This window comes from Lethenteron reissneri, chromosome 54 (genome assembly GCF_015708825.2).
Source record: "Lethenteron reissneri isolate LAM-NWPU_2019-01 chromosome 54, ASM1570882v1, whole genome shotgun sequence".
Classification (NCBI taxonomy): domain Eukaryota; kingdom Metazoa; phylum Chordata; class Hyperoartia; order Petromyzontiformes; family Petromyzontidae; genus Lethenteron; species Lethenteron reissneri.
Window position 1 is genome coordinate 194,189 of NC_083832.1, and position 14,974 is coordinate 209,162.

The 14,974-nt window shown below is 45.6% G+C and overlaps 1 protein-coding gene across 1 annotated transcript; it reads right to left on the reverse strand.

Moving 5' to 3' along the window:
- Window positions 1-286: 286 nt before the first annotated feature.
- Window positions 287-11,743, reverse strand: LOC133356489 (RNA polymerase-associated protein RTF1 homolog). The gene is made up of 7 exons (XM_061574020.1): window positions 11,439-11,743; window positions 6,787-6,954; window positions 5,292-5,436; window positions 4,473-4,695; window positions 2,596-2,710; window positions 1,822-1,932; window positions 287-355 (listed from the first exon to the last, which is right to left on the reverse strand). The coding sequence occupies exons 1-7, from the start codon at window positions 11,514-11,516 to the stop codon at window positions 326-328; spliced, it is 870 nt and encodes a 289-aa protein (XP_061430004.1). The 5' UTR covers window positions 11,517-11,743; the 3' UTR covers window positions 287-325.
- Window positions 11,744-14,974: the final 3,231 nt, after the last annotated feature.

A 14,974-nucleotide genomic window follows, 5' to 3' on the forward strand; every position in this document is an offset into this window, starting at 1 on the left:
ATAGATTTCAGCATACATGGCTGGCTCCTTAATAAGGGGGGGGAAGCTTTTGATTGGTTCTTATTAATAGGCTTTTAGTGATGTTAACACTGCCTGAAATATGCGGTAGCAGAATTCCATTCGAGGGCGGACCAAAGACGTGTGGAGTCGTTAGGAGTTGGCGCTCGTTCAGGGAGGGCACGCGCACGCAGAAGAAACCCAACGACTTACTCTTCCTCCTCATCGGAGGAGGACGACGAGCAGGAGCTTTGGTCGCTCTTCTCGCTCGCCTTGTCATCCTCTCTCTCCTCCTCCTCGTCATCGTCAGAGTACACGTCGCTCGCGTTTAGACGCTGCTTCCGTGCCAGAAGCTCCGCTGCAATTGGTCAAAATAAAACAATGACGGACGACAGTCCTTCGGTATCAAACAAAGATGGGTAGACAATATATCACCTTCATATATCAGTCTCTCCACACGCAAGGCCTTCTGGGAGTGGATATTTCAGCAGCATTGATTCAGTACAAGCAAAACACTGGACCTTTGTCGGCACAGTGTGTCTATTCAGCAAAGTCAAGCTTGCTTGAATCAATGCTGGTGAACTGCCAGTTGTTATCGAGAAGGATTCCCTCTCTTTAAGATTCAGGTCTTGGTTTGACATTAAATTACAATCAATCGGGTCATTGTGGAGAATATAAATAACAAATAAAAAAAGTTCCTTCCGACGATGAGTTCGCACAAGTGAATGTATGCAGAATCTCCAAACATAAGAGAATAGATAAGACTCCCTCATCCAAAGGGATAATCATGAGTAACATGACCCTCGACTGGCTACTTGAACTCACGCACTTCCCACTCTGAGTTAAGCTCCGGATGGTGCAGATAGATGTAGAGCTGGGGATATCCAATTATTTGAGTAATTTATGATACCAGCTTGGAGTCTGTAATATGAACTGTACTCGGTCATTGTGAATACCGTAGTTTCATTCATGGAGGTGAGAAGTCACACATGCAACAACGGAGCAATGGTGAAAGAAAGGGTGGTGAGCGATGCCAATTGAAGAGTGTGGGCTCAGACAATTCATTGAAGTGACATCATAAAAAGTGATATAATGCTAGTTTTGAAGTTTTCCTGACTGCAGGGATCCATACTTTTTGGTTCTTTCGGTAAAGTCACGTAGGTAGAAATAAAATAAATCACGAGTTTCTGATGATGATTGCTTGTGTTGCAATCGAATGTCGTGATTTAATTTATTTTATACCTACGTGACTTTACCGAAAGAACCAAGAGTATGATATCATGCTACTCTTGAACAACTGCCATGCCTCACGTGCAGCTTAAAGTCACAAGCCATCAGGATCACCGTCAGCCAGTCAATCCACTGCCGAAGGCAAACTATCACTGACCCTAATTTCGATTTAAAGCTTTCGTGACTGCAGGTATTCATATTCTTGGTTTTTTCGGTAAAGTCACGTAGAAGGGAAATAATAAAATAATAAAAATAAAACAATAAAATTCTCACGACGTTTCGATTGCAACACATGCAATCATCATCAGGTGTGAAAACCACAGCAAGAAAATAAAAAAAAAACGTCGTGAGAATTTTATTTTTATTATATTATTATTTCCCTTCTACGTGACCCTTTAAAACTGCAAAGGGGCGCAGAGCAGCGCACACTCTCGTGCGGCTGTGCATGGCTGCATCTACTAACAACTGGCAGGCTTTGGCCTGGTCGGCATCGGGTTGCCCTGGCAAGATCCAAAGTGTCCACACGGGCAGTGGGGGTTGTGGTGAGATGGGGGCAGAGAGGGGTTAGGCAGAGGAAGGTGTGTGGTCACCCACCAGTCTTGTTTTTCTTCTTTTCGCGCTCGGCTTTGAGCTCCTCCATGGCCTGGGACTTCTTGTCGAGTTCTCGTCCCGCTTTGAGCGCCGCTCCTTGCTGTGCGACATCACCTGCCCAAGGCAACGCCGATGCCAAATCCTCAGTCACCGTCAGTCACGGGGGACGCGTTCGCACGTTCGTTCCGTTTCGCCACCGCTCACGTGGCACCGGCGGTAGTCGCACGTTCACCGCTTGTTGCAGAGGTTCACGGTTCAACTAGAGAGGCCGCCCCTGATTATTACTGCGGCTGCAATAACCGTACATGGTGAGTGCCGTATACTTCACATCGTGCGTTAAAGCCCCCCTGACTTAATTCGCAAAGAGTAGACCATCGTGTGTGCCGGCATCACGGTCAAAGTTTTCTTCGTTAGAAAATTACACCGCACTTTTTTTTCAATTGGAATTAGACAAAACAGTAATCATTGCACCAGGTCAATGTTGCAAATGACGACTATTCTGGTCTCTTGGCAATTCTCACCGACACAAAATAAACTTGAAAAACAACTACGATAAAAACATTTGTTAAAAAAAAAATTCCTGGCACTGTCCATGCATTTGTGCAGGATCCACAGCCGGGGTGGGGGGTGGGTAGGGGGTTGGGGGGTTGGTAGGCGTGAGATCAGTGTGACGTCATCATGCAGATGTACGTGGTAATGTCACCACCGCGTGCCAGCCAGCCAGCCAGCAAAACATTTTGCAATCTCGTCAGATAGATAATTTTTCTGCCGTCTCACCTTTACGGGTGTCTCCTGCACCTTGCTCTGCTTCTCCCTGTGCTCCCGGTCATGCTCGTGCTTCTTTCGTTTCTCCTTCTTCTTTCTCGCTTTCAGTTTCTTCTCGATCTCGAATCTGCGGCGTTAATCGTTTACGAGTCGTGCATCCGAAATGGATTTTTTAAAACACGGCGCAAAGACGCTGTATTGAACCGAATTTCAGGATCGCAACGGCTCGACCGGCTAGTGGGCTTCAAGAAATGTGCCCAACAGATTCTGAACAATGACCCCACCACCACATTGCTCGGTTTCACCAACACACACGCTCATCAGCAACGACACCACCCGACTGGCCATCTTCAATTTTCCATGGACACAGTGGCCAAAGCTTGGCTGGATCTACGCACAAGCCATGGAAGATACCTGATGCACAAGTGAAAAATCAAACTCACTCCTGCGCGTGATTGCCGCGATGAACATCAAACCACGGACGCATAAATTCGCACTATGCCCAATAAATATTTGAAGGCGGTGGGTGAATGAATGGGTAGCTATATCTGCAATTCACTAACTCTCATACAAAGCAATTGAAGGGCTAAATCACTTAGAACTGAATCGCTAATAGTTGGTATTTCTTTTCCATACAAAATCACCATCATCAGCCACACATGAAGCAAATTAGAGGAAACAATGTTACAATGTCTCCCTGCTGACATGAGCCTGGGGCGGTGCCAGTGGTGTAAATTTCATATTATCATGATGAGGGCCAGTCTCTCCGTTAAAGAAAGCAATTTAAAATGTAGGCTTTCGCGATCAATATTGTCCATAAGAGGTTTTTGTGTTAGATCGTTTCAATATAAGCGTCGTTAAACCAGCCACCACCTGCCACAGCCAATTAGTAAGGTTTGTCACGAAACAAAACATGGCAATTCGTTATTAGTACAGCACATCGGTGTGTTGGAGAGTAAATCCACGGCATTCACAATTTGAGTATGACATTTAGCTGCTAACTACATCCAGCATCATTTTCCAGAATTCTCCAACATCAGTGTGCTGTACAAGTAAAGAATTAGCATGTTTTGTTCACGTGACACACCTTACTAATTGGCTGTGTTGGGTGGTGGCAGATTTAACGGCACATTTATATTTACGCGATCTAACCCAAAAAAAAATCTATTTTGGAAGAGAGCAATGTTGAAGTCCCATGGTGGTAACAATTTTATTGGGCCTGAAAGAATGTTGGTCTGAGTCAATCTCTAATAATGCTGCTTTGAAAATTACAGCCTTATAATTGTGAGTCGAGTGATTTAAACAGTGCCAACATGTCAGATACAAACAAAACCCCAAACTAAAGGATTACCAAAACGAGTAGGTAAAATATAGTAAATTAGCGAGTAATCACAAGCCAATCGCTCCATTAAATGTGAGGTCATGCTATTTCAAACAACAATTCTGCATTTTGATAGTTTTTGCATTGCTCTTCTCTGCACCACTTTTGGTTCTTGAGTCATAAGCGGAATGACAAACAACTTTCATGATGAGTACAATGGATGTAGTGGCATAGTTGTCTCGTGTGCAGGCGGTGTAACGGAGGACAAGGCACCGGCTACGTATATACAGAAACTATCGTGTTTTTGTATTGTTTGTTGTTGTAACGTTCTGACCCGCTCCGACTGGATATCTGTGAAAAAGTTTTATAGCTCATTGGATTCTGACTATGACTTATATTTAACTTCTTTCGCACCGTACGTAGCCAACTGTTCTAAATGGAGGTGTGGAGGGCGGGGCGAAATTACACATGGGGTTTGGAGGGGGGGGGTCACCCATTTCACGCCTTGTTGCAAACAGGCTACGCCACCACTGAATGTGCTTAGGGGTGGGAGCTTTTGCATGCCGACCTCGTCTTGAGAACCTCGCGCTTCTCGATGCGGTTGTAAAGCTCCTGCTCGCGCTCCTTCTCCGTCATCTTGGAGAGGCGCGCGCGGTCCTCTGCGTCGCCCATCAGGTCGTCGTCGTAGCCATCGTGGAACTGGTCCTTCCCTTCCGACGATGAGGACGACGAGGACGAGCTCGCCGAACCCGAGCCAGAGTCGCTGCTGCTGTCCGAGTCCGACACCTCCCCTGGGGACAGAGAGGGCGGCGGGGGAAGGGGGGGTGGCGTTGTGGCCACGAAGAAGGTTCGGTACGGCAGTTCTTCCAAATGCGCTTCCTGGCGAGCCACGTAACAAAATTAGTGCGCGTAGGTGGGCCACATGACGTGGGGTCGCGTGTAAATACTTTGCGACGTGTTTCTGCACCTCCGATTAGCACGGTTGCCTATGTACGGTGCACAAAAAAGTTCAACATACACACATACATGACATCTGTGCACCGGGAACAGGATGTAATAACATCTGTACATATGAATAATAGTTGGCACCTCTTGTGTATAGCTTTCTCATCTCTACGTATTGTTTATTTCCCTTTCATCTGAATCGATGTCAAACATCAAACGTTGGATTAGGATGGAAGCTATCTCAGTCAAGAGAGGCAGCGATGGATGAGGGAAACGGTCAGGACCCAACAGCCCAAGAGGCTAAGCGACTCCGGTGAAGAAAACCACCAGCGTTGCTCCGTGTGCACGCGTCTCCTTCCACGGTTAAAGCCTCCTGCCGCTCTGCTCCGTTCGAGCTCTTGCTCCGACCGAGGCGTTGGACTGTACTGTGCTGGGACCGCACCTTCCTCCGGCTCGGACGCCTCCGCTGCACTCTCCTCCTCGGAGGACCCCGACGCTGTCTTGGCCACGGCCGACGTCTTCTTACTCGACTTCTTGCCGCTCTTCCCCTTGCCCTTCTTCTTGGCGTTGTTGCCTCCGACCGTCCACTGTGGAAAACGCAGGCACACACCTCTCGTAAGACCGTCAAGACGCCTCTCGTATGTATTAGGCATGTAACGACGCATTGATTTTATGGAAATCGGCCCCAGTTTTCCTGTGTTGAACCGATGCAGCGAATAATATGCACTCCAAGAAGCAATAGCTTAATACAATTAAACTCTGCACTGGTTTAACACATTCACTGTCTCATCAGCAGTTAGGCTTGCGTGAAGGCAATGCCGAGAAGGTCGTGCAGCTGACAGGATGTGTAAAATAACCACTTATATTTTTTTATGTCAAGCCGCAAATATGGGAATGAGGCTTTATTTATCTTGCCATAAACATTCTTCACACTGACTCTTAATGAGTTTTGAATGTTGTAGATGATTTAATGGGATAGAATTGCAAAATACATTTAAGGCACAAATTTAATTGTGGGAGCAATCGTTGATTATTTTGATGCGTACATGTTGCACGAAAGGTTTTCACGTGGTTCCTGAAATGCTGCACATTCTGCAAATTTTAACGAATAGAATCCAATCTTGCCATCTCAGAGAAAAAAGTGGCAATAGATTTTATAGCGAGGGGGGCGACTTGTAACAACATAGCTAGAATATATCTTTATAAATTTTTGTTCCTATTTATGCAGTGTTCTTGACAAATGTGGAGTTTTTTGTGTTGTTATTTGCGCTTGAGCACTACTGCCAATGCAGCAGCAGCATCACCAAATAAAAAGTTCAATATACAGAATATGTGGTGTATATAAAATGCATGGTGCTATATATAACCATCGTTCCATTGGGATAGAGCCAAGAGGATTTCCTTTGGCTACAGAGTTCCAAAACATTTCCAACCGTGATAATCTAATTTATTCAGAGTTTAAAAGGAGGGGCCACTCGATGATAACTTCCTTTATTTCCTAGTTTAACCAAACTGCCAATGGCCTAGAATTACCACATTTTTTATTCAATGCTTCGGGGTGACTGTATTCACAACGCTATTCCCAAAACATAGTATGCTGGTTAAAGGCCAACCCCACATTCCATATTAACAGAAGGCCCGTGGATGGATAGATTAAGGAGAGATTCCCATCATGAAGAAATGACCGGCACACATCATTCTGGTGTTTTCCAATAGTGTCGCTAATAGCGATGTGAGCACATGCGATCTGAAAAGCTGAGAAAAAGACCGTCAGAACAAAAATCTGACCCCAAATATGAAATCACTCCACAATTAACGATATAGCAGTGCCATCAAGAACCTGGATTTGAATCCAGATGCAGCCGCCCATGATTAAACCGAGATTTAAAGTGTAAAGCAATGAATGAAGCGTCAGAGCGAGTGTGTCGCGATCTCACCTCCAAGTCGCTGTCGGACGTCTCCGAGTCGGAGGAGTCTGACCGTTTTGCCGCCGTCGCCGCCGCCGATGCCGCCGCCGGTTGTGGCGTGGCAGCCGGAGGTACGGGAGAAGGGCTGCTCTGCTGCTCGGGCTCACTGCGCTTGCGCTTGGCCAGCGAGAGCCACTCCTGCACGGGAGGCAAAATGACGGCGGTAACAACAATCGCCATTCGCCACTAAGTGGCGATAACGTCACCACGGCGCTTGTGTCAGGCTATGTGCACCTTAAGCCTCGTGGATGGAGGGGGGGGCCCTCTGCACATGCACGCGGTGCGACTCAATGACTGAGCAGGCACGCCGCGTTATTCAGAACCGTGCATACCAGTCAAACGAGATCAACTACACCTCTGATGCAAAGGGTATATTCGTTATTTTTTTTAAAGATAAAGTTCCTTACTACGTAGCCTCTCACTTTTGTGCTGTATACCTCTCGGATGTGCTTTCGGGTTGTATCGAGTGTTGTTCGGCACAATGTCCGACGTTTCTCTCCACGTGCTGGGAACTGAATTAAGTTCCAAAAGAAGATCGCAGCAAGTGGAGTTTCGAGTGAATGGTCCCAGGTCGTGAAACGACACTCCACGTACTAGGAACTTCTTCAGGAACTGAATTCTATACCTGAAGCAGCTCCTAGTATGTGTTGTTCATCATGTTGTGTGATATCATGCTGAACAACATGCAGAACACCCGAAAACACATTGGAGAGCTAAAGCTGGTAGTTATTAAGAACGAGGTGAGTATAAGAGGTGACTGGGTGGCTGAGGTCAGAGCTGCCACTGATAAGGTAGCCGTCCATGATTAAATTGGGGTTGCAAGTGTAGAGAGATGATGATTTTCCACCTGATAGCCAATGGCTGCACGTGAAAAAAATCATTACATTGCACCTTACTATGTCATTTATTTCGATTTAAAGCTTTCGTGACTGCAGGGATTCATCTTCTTGTTTCTTTCGGTAAAGTCACGTAGAAGGGAAGTAATAAAATAATACAAATAAAACATAATAAAATCAAAAAATTATTTGAAAAATAAAACATAATAAAATCAAATAATTATTTGATTTTATTATGTTTTATTGTTATTATTATTATTTAATCACTTCCCTTCTACGTGACTATGTCATTTATGTCGCTAAATTTCAGCTCTGAGAATTTTCAATATAAATGTTACTTTCCTGTGACAAACATAACTCTCTGTAGCATGGTACGTGGGGAAGTTCTAGCCCCTATTGTGTGGATCAGAGATCACTTAGAGGGATCAGAGATCACTTAGAGGGATCAGAGGTGGCTCTGTGATCGTAGTACGCGATATCGCTTCTACAGGGCTGTTCTCTAACGCAAGGGAATCGTACTGCTCTGCAAGATATAATTAAAAGGGGTTTTCGCCTTTTTTCTGGCAACAAAACTGAAACCTTTTTACAATGATTTATGTCTGCATTAACCACAATACTTGCAGTCAACATGCAAACAAAAAAACATACTATGATAATATATGCATTGTCCTTGAAACTGATTGGTCCACACCAAGTTTTTTGTTTGCATTTTGACTGCAAGTATTGTGGTTAATGCAGACATGAATCCTCGTAAAAAGGTTTCAATTTTGTTGCCAGAAAAAAGGGGAAAAACCCTATTATTATATTTTGATACTGGCAAAGGAGGTCTAATGATGATGCTCTGCAAGAATTCGGAAGGGCTTTTTCGTCTCATGCCATGACTTCGATTGCTCACAAGGTGTATATATGGGAAATTGAAGACAAGCGACTGCGCTATTGTGGCCATGAAACACAAACTATAGTAACCAATGATCCTTCAACGGAGAAATAGCAAAGCTACCAAGAACTCTCTTGAAGCCCTCTCGTGCCAAGCAGTCCCTCAACATTGCCAATTATCTCCTGAACATATTGCCATAGGCAAGAACAGAATTGGGGAGCGGGGAAACAGCTAAAAAACACCAGGTGAGGGACTGTTGGGATGTAACTATTTCAGCTGTTGTCGTTTTTGCTGTTTGCTTTTCTCCATCCAAACTCTGAAACTGAACAGTGTATCCACTCATGAATAACTAGGCGATTGCCCACGATTACATGTACACATTACGTAGGGGCTTAAAGAGATCGACCTTGAGGAAGAATTATACTCGTAGATAACCTTTCAGGTTGCATAGGTAGATTGTCATTCAATACTAGCAGGCTCCGAACTAAAATAACAATTCAAACGTATATATCGTCTACAACTCTAAATACAAAAACAGAAAGACATTTAAATTCGGCCCCAAAGTTTGCACAAGAAGACGGAAGGAATAAACTCAGGAATATGACGTCTGCAGGCGGTGGACGCGGCGACTAACATTGCGCATATCAAACTAAAAATAACAAAACAAAAACACGAGCGGGGCACATCCGAGCACGAACACCGCTGCAACCCCCCCCCCCCTACGGCCGAGGAACACAACGCATCTGTACATTGTGCATTTTCCCACCGACTGTCAAAACAATACGAGCTGTCCATTCCACACCCACCCAGCGTGATGGGTACCGTGGCCTAGCTTGCGCACATCACAAGAGTGAACACATTTGAGATGCATGATGACTACGTTCCCCGGCTAGAGGTTAAAATGTCTCACTTTCAAAGCAAAAGTTTCATGTATTCTACAATGCATTTACATTTTGATTTAAAGCTTTCGTGACTGCAGGGATTCATATTCTTGGTTCTTCATCACACCTGATGATGATTGCTTGTGTTGCAGTCGAAACGTCGTGAGAATTTTTATTGTTTTATATTAATATTATTTTATTATTTCGCTTCTACGTGACTTTACCGAAAGAACCAAGAATATGAACGCATTTACAGTAATTCCAAAAGCATTTAATTCGTGAAAAAAGCAAAACTTAAATGAAGCAAGTTTATTTTGAAATTATTCAACTGCTTTAATCCACCTACAACACAGAATATGGCAACATACCGAGTAATCATTATCATCACCCATGCTTCTATTTGCTGCTGGATGAAGGACTCACCACCCTGCCACAATCCCTCATGGTCCTGCATTGCAAGTCACAGCAAGCCCCACCGATCAGCTGCTGCACAGGGAGCTGCTTTTACGGCTCCATCTTCACTGCGATTGTCTCCTTTAGGACGCGTTTCCCTCCTGTCTGGTATGTTTTAAAGCATTTGCTCACTGGTCTAAGTGTCGCTAGGGCAGTGTTTGTTTACAAAGCATCTGCTGAAGAGACGCAAAATGCCAAAACAAGTCAGTGTTCTTTGTAAAATTAAAAATGCTGACTACGTAGGGTGCGCAAACAGTTCAACATACGTGCATCTAGTTTAACACGTGGCAGGCTTTCGCGATCAATATTATTCATAATCAACGTTTTTGGGTTTAGATCGCGTTATTTATAAATGTGTCGTAACCCTCCACCACCCGACACGGCCAATCAGCAAAAAAAGTGTCACGTTGACAAAAGACAAAGAGTTCACTGCTTTAGCCCATCGGTGTGTTGAAGCGTGAAACCACAACATTTACAACACACCGGTGGGCTAAAGCAGTTAACTATTTGTCTTTTGTCAACGTGACACTTTTTTGCTGATTGGCCGTGTCGGGTGGTGGAGGGTTATGACACATTTATCAATAACGCGATCTAAACCCAAAAACGTTATGAATACGTGCATCTAGGCCAAACGAATGACTGCCATAAACATATGCCGTGAAGTTACAGGGGCCAAGCTATCACTTGTGAAATGCGGGTAAAGATATCGGGCACTATTTACGTGGCGTTTCTCTGTTTGAGGTTCTCAGATGCTCCCTAAGAAGACATTCACAACTCCGCTGGAAGACAGCGTGCACACACATTTCATTGTACAGTACACTACTGTACTGCATCACTCCTCCCCTTCTTTTAGTTCCGACCCGGGACCTATCTATACTTAGGATTAATATGCGACCCTTTGAGCCACGCTGGTATCTTATATGCCGTGTTTAATACTCGTGGGGTTAGCATGAGCCATGGTCAAACCACTGCTGGATGATGATGATGATGAATGGCTTCCGAAAGCTGTCGCGGGATAAAAACGCACTGCACATGTTCATCACGGCCAAACACAGCACGATCAAAGTTGTACCGCAGTTTAGCCAAGCCTTAATGCAGTTTATTGAATTGTGCGAGGTCATACAAACTTGTGCGGGGTGTTGGCAAGACGACGTGCGTGTAATTGCAGGCACAGTAATGCAATGTCCAACACATGTTCACGTAGAGGCTGGACCGGGTTTTGGCTTTAAGCCTCGGTGGCGAGAGACGCGAGTTCAACTCCGGGCTCCTCCTGCGGCGTTAACTCAGCCCATCATCATCATCCATCCGTAGTCAATGTTGTTTTGGTACAGCCCCACTTTGGGGTTTAGGGGTATGGGGTTAGGGGTTATGGGTTTAGGGTTCAGGAACGTGGATTCCCACCGCCGGCTGTGGGTTTGCCAACAGGAGGCGAGCATTGCCTCAACGCTCGTTTGAGACACGAACAACCCACGTAAGGCTGCGTTAGAACACACACACACACACTACGCTCGGAGGGTAGGGGAGGGGGGTGTAGAGAGACAAAGACGGCCGGCGGTGGGCCCAACAATCACTAACCGCGTCCATGCTTTCGTCGCTGCGGCTGTCGTCGCTATCCGAGTCGATCACGACCCTTCCTTTTCTCTTTTTCACCATCTTTACGCCGTTCGTTGTTTTCGTCGACGTCGCCGTCGTCGCTGCTGCCGTTTAACCTCGCTGGCTTTCTATCGGCGTGCGGTTAATTAGCGGCGGCGGCGGGAGGAGGAGGAGGAGGCGGAGGGGATTAATGAAGCGTCAGACAGCGACGAGCGACGCGATCCGATGCCCTCTCGCTCGCTCGCTCTCTCCCCGGCCCCTTCGCGCCCAAGCTTTGCCGTTCTTCCCTGATGACGTCACTGCCGTTTGGAATTCGCAGCCCGCATTGGCGATGCGCGCGCGCCGATTGGCCCCGGGGGTGGGGGGTGGGGTTGGTGGGGGGGGGCGCGTGGGCCAATCGCGTGCGCGAATAAGCGGGAGGTGGGGGGGAGGGAGGTTGTTGGGACGGGTTCCTATGCGCGCTAGGAAATTAAATCGAATGCACGCGGCTCGTTGGTCACGTGACCGTTCCTATTCCGTATCAATACTGGACCTGGTCTACGGAAAGCGCGGTGGCGGTGGGGTGGTGGAGGGGGGGGGTGGCAGGGACGGCCCGCGGTCACGTGCGCGTTTGGTAAATCGACCCGCGTAAACACGCAAACTCCCATTCCGTTCGTCATTGACATTAGTAGAAGGGCCACGGCGCGAAACGTTGATTACGGCACGGTACAAAAGTGAAAATTCGAGTGAATTGTGTCATCGAAAATGCCTGCATTGTACTTTAATTTTACACAGTTGTTGAATGCAGATTCAAGGGCTAAAAAAATAACCCGTAAAAACAGTTTTTCACTATAAATCCTTTATATGCGTGGCGGCTAGAGTCCTCTCGTCCTCTGGCTTGAGATGGCTGCCACCTATGGGTCAGATGATTGCCTGCCACCATTAAGCAATTGGTAATTAAATATAAAAAAAAATCCTAAAAAGTGTAAAATTTTGGAACAAAAATTTTTTCACGAAAATAAATTGTCACACACAACGAGTCTGTGTGCAAAATGTTAGCTCAATTGGATCACGGGAAGTGGGTTAAAAAACGACCGAAAGATTTGCACGGTCGTAAGCGTGCAAGCAAGTGAACTTAATATAAAGGATTAAAAAATATCCAAGCGGCCAGCAAAATGCAGTACGAATAACTGTTTAAATACCGTAGATATAAGTTTACACGTTTCTTGAATTTCGCAAGGTTATTATAACAGCTTCGGGAAAAAAAGAGATGATGGGAGGGAATTCTTAACCGGATCAGAGCAAGGGAAGAAGCATAAATCAGAATCATCATTGCGACTGGAGGAATCCGATGAGCTCTGAAGCTCTTTCACATGTTCACTATGGCGGGGTCAACAATGCAGCATGGGCGGGTCAGCAGAAAGAGATGTGTTGTGTGACCTGCAGTGGACTTAGTGGGCCAGTGACTTGAGTGAGTGACTGAGTGGGTGAGTGACTTAGTGAGTGAGTGACTTAGTGGGTGAGTAACTGAGTGGGTGAGTGACTTAGTGGGTGAGTGAGTGAGTGACTAAGTGGGTGAGTGAGTGACTTAGTGGGTGAGTGAGTGATTGAATGGGTGAGAGACTTGAGTGGGCGAGTAACTTGAGTGACTGAGTGGGTGAGCGACTGAGTGGGTGAGTCACTTAGTGGGTGAGTGAGTGAGTGACTGAGTGGGTGAGTCACTTAGTGGGTGAGTGAGTGAGTCACTGGGTGAGTCACTGAGTGGGTGAGTGAGTGACTTAGTGGGTGAGTGAGTGATTGAACAGGTGAGTGACTTGAGTGGGTGAGTGACAGTGGGTGACTTAAGTGATTGAGTGGGTGAGTGACTGGGTGGATGAATGATTGAGTGGGTGAGTGACTGAGTGGGTGAGTGAGTGATTGAATGGGTGAGTGACTTGAGTGGGTGAGAGTGGGTGACTTGAGTGATTGAGTGGGTGAGTGACTGGGTGGATGAATAATTGAGTGGGTGAGTGACTAAGTGGGTGAGTGACTAAGTGGTAAAGTTATTGAGTGGGTGAGTGACTGAGTGGGTAAGTGACTGAGTGAGTGAGTCACTGAGTGGGTGAGTTTTGCTGTGACCACTGGATGAAAAAAAACCCAGCCAATTTAGACCGAGTCCTCGACATGGATTGAAGAATCAACGAGTGAAATTAATGGCAACAATAACTAGGTTAGTAGCGATGTTAAGAATCAATGAGGCGACTGACCCCTGCTAAGCTAGTGAATCGGTGAGCTTTGGTTCATCAATCAATGTGGCCAATCTCCGTGGAATTCCACTAAGTGCAGTGGTTTGAGTATCCAGCAGGAATCTCATAAGACAAATCGTAACACAACGCTTTTTAAAATGTTCCATCGATTAGTTTGTTCAACAGAGGCAAACGCGCGTGAAAGCCACAGCAACAACGCTGCTGTGGCTTGCGCCGCATAGGGGCCGTCCATAAATGACGTCACGCGATTTTGGACGTTATTTGACCCCCCCCCCCTTCGTCACACGGCGTCACAAAAAGTCAGACCCCCCCCTCAAATATGACGTCACAAAGCTCTGCCATCCCCCCCCCAAATAAAATAAAAAACATGCTTCAAATCGCTTTAAACTATTGTCATTGTAGTGCGTATTTAATGTGGCGCTGCACTCTGATGTTGTAGAAGACATTTATTAAAAAGTCAATTTAATTAAGTAGAACATGTTGTCTATATTTGTTTAAAGTTGCTTTTTTGATGTGACGTCACAAATGTCTCACCCCGCCCTCCTCCCCTCTAGGTGCGTGACGTCATTTATGGACGGCCCCATAGCGAAAGCTGCCAGAAGGGGTCCCTTCTGAATTGGTGATAAACAAAAAAGTTTTTATTTTTGCCGGGTAAAGCCCACTGATCTATATGAGTATTTTTTTACAAGCGACCTGGCCACAATTGATAGCCGAGTGAAGAAAGAGGCTTATGTGGAAATGCTTAGCAGCCAAAAACCTGAGGACCTGGAGAAAAACCCATGCGACCACTGGGAGAACATGCAAACTCCAAACATATAAACGTTAGGATCGGGGCCGAACCCATACCAGTCGAGGTAGTGAACATCTTGCCACCCTAGCATTGGCAGTGATGCACAAACACAAATAGAACAAGTCAATATCACTGCCTTAAAAGAAAAAAATACACAAAGCTTCGGCAATTGCCCGAAAAAGTGCCAAAGCACAAGGTGTTTTGAAAGAAGGACCATTGCCGGAAACGTCGCCTGTTTACATGCGTTCCCTATTAAGGCCACACACACTCACAACGTTATCGACACATGTGTTGCGTGTTTTGTTATTCATACGTATACAGAAGCACGCTTTTATTTAAATTAAATCTCTACTCATTCAATTCCCAGGGTTTTACCATCCCTTCTAGATTTGAAGCTTTCGTGACTGCAATGATTCATATTCTTAGGTTTTTTTCGGTAAAGTCACGTAGGTAAAAAATTTAAATTAATAAAAGTAAAATAAAAATAAAATAAAAATCACGAC

Bases quoted from the DNA above. Each gene is read 5' to 3' on its own strand.
- LOC133356489 (XM_061574020.1), bottom strand. From the start codon at position 11,516: ATGGTGAAAAAGAGAAAAGGAAGGGTCGTGATCGACTCGGATAGCGAC. The intron at 2,711-4,472 runs GTCGGCATGCAA...TTAACGCCGCAG, and splicing joins CGCGAGGTTCTCAAGACGAG to ATTCGAGATCGAGAAGAAAC. The intron at 356-1,821 runs GTGGGTGACCAC...GACCAATTGCAG, and splicing joins AAAGAAGAAAAACAAGACTG to CGGAGCTTCTGGCACGGAAG.